Below are 7,401 nucleotides of genomic sequence, written 5' to 3' on the forward strand. Positions count from 1 at the left end.
GACCAGTCTGGAGGCCAAGTCAGACACAGTCTCAAAAAAAAAAAAAAGCACACATAGGCCTAGCCTATTTCACCCACACACGCTCACATACTGACACCATACTGACGTGCTCTTATAACCCTTTAACAAACTCATGCTCTATTTTTCTTTTCCCCGCAGTTAAAGTGATTATAAAATCAATATACAAACCCGTCGGATCAGGCATAAATTACGCGTGTGCGTGTTAAAGGTGCGGCAGCTTCTATTGTTCCGCGTGCCAAATCTGTTTAGCGGCTCAAAGATGCGCTTGTGCGCACGAGACTGACCGCATCTGTTCCGCGGCCTTCACCGAGCGCACGGTTTCATTCAGCACCAAAGAAAGGTCCAAAACCTTTTCACGCGACGTATGTGTTGTTTTCTGTGTTTTTGTGTCTGTTCTCCTGTGGGCCTTTTTTTTGTGTGCGTGTGCAGAATGTTCCTGAACACGCGAGAGCAATACTAAAATGAATCTTTTGTGAAGCTACGATTCAAAACATTTTCAAGATTGCAAAACTACTTCTGTGCTAACATAGCTTTATGAATATTTTCTGACAAAATGTTATTGCAAAATAAAATAATTATTATATTGCTGATTTTATTTTGTCCATGTTATTTAAATATAGCCTATGCCCTGTAAAACACGATGAGCAAATAAAAAAGTAATTATGCAACAATTATTTTTTTAATTACTAGTCAAAACAATAAAAAATTATTTGTACATTTACTTAACATTACCGTATTCCACTATGATCTAATCTTTTGTAGAATCGTTTTATTCTATTATTTCTATAAATTAGATTACGTAGATGTTATAATTTAAATACTCAATTTACTATTAAAATGAGAATTTCCTTTCTATGCAATGACGTAAAAATCCAAAATATAATCTGCTAGCTAGAATATTTTATTTCAAAAACAATATATTTTATCTTTTCAACTTTACTGTCGCACTGACGGATTAAAAGCATTGTATAATCTTTTTGATTTTAACATATTGTTGACTCACCGGTTAAACTTGAGCCGTTTCAGATGTCTGTGCATAAATAACCAGTTGATTGACATTAAGTCCTAAATTGGATAAACTACGGTGCTCTACTGCGGAGGATTTGCCTTTTGTTCGCACTTTTTCAAGCCCTTAATCCGCCTTTTAACGGAGGAAAAAGAAACAGCGGCTTTACAGCAGCGAGGCCCGACATACGCGCAGCCGAATTCAGACTTCTCAATATTCACTATATTAAATATGTAAAATCCGCCAGTTAAATCAACTGAAAGGATGGCGCTTCCAAACGTTTCAAAATATAGCTTTAAAAAAAAAAAGTCTTATTTCACATGTTGGGAAATAATGCATTTATGCAAATCGGACTGTTTTTTTCCGCTGTGATTTTTTCCGTGTTTATCAGTTTATTTTAATTAGCTATTTCGAAATATTAATGTAGGCCTATTATTCGTTATTAAATTAATTTGTGCGAAATCGAAAAGGCCGAAAAGAAGTAGGCTAATCGCTCGGCCTCGAGTTTTCTCTCTTAAGTCTCTCCTGATGTCTCAGGTTTTTTGTCGAAGCCCTCGGGCAATCATTTCTTCGGTTCGGACACTGAAAGTGACTATACAACATCCCTTAAGGCGTCAACTTCTCTGCAGCCTGCGTGTGAGACGGTGGTGACACGCTGAGTGTGTGTATTTTGTGCTTGAACGGTAGAAATGCCGGTGAGGTGTAGGCTACCTGTAGGTCATCGGCCCCCGTTGGCGGCAGCCCCAGACCCGCCCCGGGCAGCAGTCTTTGCTCGGGGTGCATGCCATACTGAGAGCCGTGGCTCATGATTGACAGGTCATGCCTACGGTACGCGTCCAGGCAGCCCAGTTCCCGCCGCTGCTCGTCCAGGCAAGAGGACTTGAGCGCCCGGGCGTTGTGAAGGTTGATGAAGTCCGCCGGTTCGCCGTGATGGAGCTGCTGGTAATACTGCTGCGAGTGATGGAGAGAGTTTAACGAGTACGCGTCCGGGTTCACGGCCGGGTGGCTGTGCTGGAACTCGTAGTGGAAGGACTGGTGGTGTAAGGGCGTGTACTGGTTCGTGGGAAAATACGGGGAGGCAAATTCGGTTCCGGTAGCTGGATATGTAAGCGGAGACGATGAAGAGTAAGCGACAGACGAGTTGGCCACAGATTCCAAGCATCCGAGTTGCATCAAACGGTAGCTGTTTGATCCGTCGTGACGTATCTGTGCGGGGGAAAAAAGAGAAAACTATGAGGGATGTCATTTACACGCGCTCGCAGCGATCCGCGCGCATTTCTCACGCGGCGGAAACTCAAACCTTCCCCAAACACACAAACACACAGCAGCTCAAAGTGTCTTTAGAAAAGTACCTGACGGCGATGTCATCTCTCCGTGCCTGGGAGGGAGTGCGTGAAACACACTGCAAACTGCTCCACGAGCTCACAGCGTTTTTTTCCTCCCTCACTTGTCTATCATTTGCCACTGAGTGTTATTTGACTATATTATTATTAGGCTACTACATCCGTGCAAACGCCATTAAAAGCCGCTTCTACGCCCGTTTCACTGCAGGTAAGCACAAGGCACGAGAGTCTGCACTACTAATAATTATTATGCATAAAAAAGAACGAGCAAATGGTTCCAATCACAGTAGAGACTTTTAAATGAACTCTAGAGAGCCATATTCGCCACGAAAAAAACAAACAGTAAAAGGCATTTTCACTATAAAATAACACACGGTATTTATCCTCGCCTTGCAGCAAACTCCCCTCAGAAGTCTTCACTTACATTTCGCTGTGCTATGTGAAACTAATTTCACTTCATGCGATGCTCCGCTAAATTAAACTAAATTAGATGATTTTTGTGAGGTGATAAGAAATGAATTTAAATACCTCCGCATCGTGCACCAGTCCCGGAAATGTGGCTGACATTCTCGCGATCCAATAACCCGATTTCCTCGCGCCGTTGGACGAATGAATAAAAAAAAAAATCCCCAAAATAGCGCGTGAAAATGAAATGTCGCCTCGCGCAGTCGGTAAAAGCGGCTGAAATGCCTCCCCTCTGCACAAAGCGCTCCCTGGCTCGGATTTTGTACTTGCTGGGTATTTCTCCGGCTGATGTCGTAGGTCCCTTGGTAATATAGAAGTTTTGAAAATTAAGCATCAGCATTGAGGAAAGGGAGGACAATAGAGAGAGCAGCCTCATCCCTGGAGACACGGAATAAATATTGTATCTTCGCCTAATAAGGAACCAAGTGCGCTTTCAACATTTTTGATGATTTTTGTGGACATTTCTTTAAGGTCGTTTGTGCTTTCTTTAGCAGGGCCAGTTTTATTTGTCTGTTTTCCTCGCGGCTTTACCATTTACCTGCTTTTTGGATTTTTTTCAGCAACACGTAAGTTTTACTGGGTGTATTATGTCACTGTAATTTGGATTGCACATTAAACGTTTTGTTTTGTTATTTCATAGTATGGCCTTAATCTGTTTTTATCAAATATTTTAATTTCTGTTTAACTGAATGAAAGACACTTGCATGAAAGCAAAAATTAATTGCAGATATGGCCGAACGAATATTTCCCTTTTATGTGTTCTTATTTATCATAACACAATGCTTTTTAAAAATGATAATCGAACAACTCGTTTGGAAATAATGTTGCACAAAAACATTAAACAGCAGAAGAATATTAAATCTACGAATTATTTAAACACTGTTTTAATGCTATGGAATACAAATAGCCTATTTATACCACTGTATCATCGGTTGTACCTATACAATAATTAGACCACATTATTTTTTAATTCATTTAGCCTATTTTAGATACTGTAATAATCGGTGCTGTGCGGTCACTTTTGATTCCGTTTAATTCTTCTGCAGCCAATCCAGTCAACATTTTTTTTCCCTGTTCTGTTCACCGCTAACCGAACCGGGACAGTGACGGTCTGACCCATGCTGGAAGTGTTTTGTGCACGTTTAGGATGATAAGTGGGGGGCGCGTGTGGGGGGGTCATCGTTCAAATCAGCCTGTCGGTCAAATTAGGAGCCACACAGGTGCATTGAAAAGACACGGACACCCGTTTTACCCATATACATTTCTTAAATATTAATATCTATATATATTGTTCCCATGAAAATGAAACCTCCAATGACGCTTAACAATTTATGAGTAAGACTTTTTGCTCATGTGCAAATGTGTGTTTAAGTCAGCCCCATTCATTCGCCTCGTTCTACGTCTCCTCCCTCCCCAGCAGCAAAATACTCGAGTCTTTGGGTTTTTGTGTCTACGAGAGCTTTAGCAGTTTTTAAGTGTTTAAAAAGCTGATGCTCTCCTTATTTAACCCAAATTACCGCCATTACCGCGGGCTCACGCCCTCCTGCATGAGAAGGGCGGACGGAGACGCCTCGAGCGCCCGGTGTCTCGCTCAAAGGGAGGATCCTCTCACAAACATACACATATACTGACGTATTCCGCTTCATAAATGTTTTACTCGCAAAACAACGTGGGAGAAGGGAAGCCTCGTTTATTTTCATTTAATGGGCGAGCTAAAACGGCTGATGTTATTTTAAGTAGACATATTATTGAGCTAGCAGGCCTACATCATTGGCTCTTTCTCTCTCCGTTTCTCTGGCAAACGAAACAGAAAGGAAAGGAAATGAAAGATATGATCCTTGAAGACCCAATAACACAAGGATGAATTCAGATTAACATGTAGGCTAATCAGATAGGCTAATAAAACCATAGCGAATATAGGCTAGCCAAATATAGCCAACAAATGGTTTGTAAACTCAATGTTGAATACCAAAAACAGAATAATAGAATACAAAACGGAGCTGGTTGTTGTGCTATAAATGCACTTTAAAGGTCTCGAGGTGACTGTGGAAATGAATCGCCCAGCAGGAGGCTCTTACGAAATAACACGGTCTGGTTTCAGATATATATCTTAGGCCTCCAGGCAGACTGTAAATTACACGATGTGAGCGCGAGAGAACCCGTCCTCTCACGTGAGGGATTAGAAGCTTTCGCTTGTGTAGTCTGCGAGAGCTCGCGGGATTGAGCGAAGCACCAGTTGCACGGTAGACGGTCTTAATAGGGTTTAACGCGCAAAGCAGCGGATGCACATATGCACGCTATACCGGTCAGGGCTCGAGTCCATCTGTTCGGTCTGGATGCTCCTCGGGATGGTTCCACCACGTAAATCCGCCACCAATCCATGGAAAATTAGAAATAAAAATAACAGATGCAAAATGAAACTTTAGAGGAGGTGTCCATCCCAGTTTGGCCCAGAGTTGACTGTAATTGATTTAACATTGGATTAAAAGCGTCGCAAACTGTGACTGGCAGCTGGCTGCCACCAGATCATAAGAACTGTCATTTGGAGCAGCAACAATCATAAGCTAAGACAAATATGCTGGTGACTCTTAAAACCTGAATTAATTTGCAACCATATCAACATGCAAGATCGAAATGTTTTGCCCGACACTCAAGCATTTCTAACAAAAGTTACAATTACCAATAAAGTTTAAAAGACGAAAACACTAGTAGAAATAACCGATTTCAATATTTCTGTGTAAACATGGTGAATTTATCCAACTTAAGAGTTAGTCATTTTGCAATTTTAAGATGGCTAATTTATGAACAGTTCAGCTAGTTAGGAAGGTATTATCAGAAAATGATCGTTCAAACGTCACATTTAACCACATTTGTTTATAAGCCTTGCTGATAAAAAAAAAAAAAGACTTTCTTAAAAAAAAAAACAACAACTAACGAGCCCAAAAAGTTTGCCAGAGCATTGCTTTTTTTTAATTTTATTTTTTTTATATAAAGTTTGGCACCAGTGATCGAACATCTAAAACCATAACTGCTAATAGAGTGAATCTAAAAATATAGGATAGTGATAGAGAAAATAAAAACGTTTTAATTGAACTTAAATTCAAAATAATGTTTGTCTTGCATTGTGTAGTGGCCTATTTGACAAGTGGCCAAATGAAGTTAATCTAGATGAGGATGTGTGAGTGAAGCTCAATATGGTGTCGGCGTCCGTTAAGTAACGGCTCTCTAGACTGTAAAACATGGAATAAGGTGTTTACGAGATAATTATAATTACAAAGTATGCGCAGTCCTCATCGATGTGACCTACATTTACCACACACACACAGGCAGTGTTTTATATGCTAATAGATTTGGAGGGGGAGGGCCGCAGCGTCAGTTTCAGCGCGTGGTGTTTGGCTTAGTTAATGAAGTGCACTAAATTAATTTTCTCTCTGTTGGGAAAAACAAATTATTTGGTTAATTTTATTAGGTGTTTAACAGGGTGAACAGAAACATAGCGTAAATCTCACTCAGTTTATGCCATGAAAATTTAGCTGTGAAAGACAATATCGTTAGACATTTACCTCACAAAAATAAATAAATAAATAAATCCACGATGAGGCCTCAGGTTGGACTGTTCGGTCCTTTTAGCTTCCAAACTATAAATGTTCAGTGAAAGACTGTAAACACAGAAACTGTTGATCAAAAACGTACGAGAGGATTTTAACTACTTGCACTCAATAACAGTTTTTCTCCCGTCTCCTAGATCGGTCAAAATATGAACCAAATGCGGTCTCTTGTCAAATGACCAACTGCAAATTCATTTCGCTCAATAAACAAACTCCACTGACCTCTAGTGTATTATTTTTCCTTGAGTGAACTAAGCTGAATCTTAAAAATTAATTTAAATCTATACACGTGGCAGATGCGGGCAAATGAGAGTTAATTAAAAGAACAATCTGCCAAAATAACGGTAGAGCGCTGACACGCGCACACACACACAAACCAAAACTCACAAAACCGTAATGAAGGCCTCAAAATTATTTTTACAGGCTAATATAAAATAAATAAAAATAATAATAACAATAATTATTATAAATAGCTAATAAAATTTAGCCTACATAAAATGCTTGGTAAAAAAAAAAAATATATATAGGCCTACTAATATTCAATTTCAGGAAAGACCTCTGTCAAGCATTATTTTTCACCGAGCTTGTAATTTCCGACTAATTAAAGTCATAAATTCTACATAGGCCTACAGCTTCTGTTTGTTGACACAGTCTTTAACTTCTGTCATCAGTTGTTTCCGTCTCATTTCTTCATTAGTTCCGAGTCAAAGGTCCATTATACAAACGTTGTATGTTACGGTCCGGTGAACTCACCAAACTTCTGGTCACGATACTCCAGTCGGTTTTATAGCAATGTAAGGCTTTAACATCATTCCAACACTGTACTTTAACCACAACCGTCCTCAGAAAGGCCTACTTCTTAATTTAAAAGCCCTTCATGTGCTAAAATTGGATTCATCTCGAAATTAATATATATATATATATATATATACACTCTAAAAAATGCTGGGTTAAATAT

At 39.7% G+C, this 7,401-nt stretch overlaps 1 protein-coding gene across 1 annotated transcript in view; it reads right to left on the minus strand.

Annotated features, from left to right (window-relative positions):
* The window catches only part of LOC107719404 (transcription factor AP-2-delta-like), an 11,459-nt gene extending 8,181 nt beyond the window's left edge, over positions 1-3,278 (minus strand). The window contains exons 1-2 of the mRNA XM_016526818.1: positions 2,899-3,278; positions 1,739-2,233 (exon numbers count right to left, since the gene is read on the minus strand). Of these exons, the coding sequence (XP_016382304.1) occupies positions 1,739-2,233; positions 2,899-2,937 (534 nt within the window). The 5' untranslated portion in view covers positions 2,938-3,278. The remainder of the gene's footprint in view (positions 1-1,738; positions 2,234-2,898) is intronic.
* Between the last annotated feature and the right edge of the window lie 4,123 nt (positions 3,279-7,401).

The sequence above is a fragment of the Sinocyclocheilus rhinocerous genome, unplaced genomic scaffold (assembly GCF_001515625.1).
Source record: "Sinocyclocheilus rhinocerous isolate Xijiao unplaced genomic scaffold, SAMN03320098_v1.1 scaffold303, whole genome shotgun sequence".
NCBI lineage: Eukaryota > Metazoa > Chordata > Actinopteri > Cypriniformes > Cyprinidae > Sinocyclocheilus > Sinocyclocheilus rhinocerous.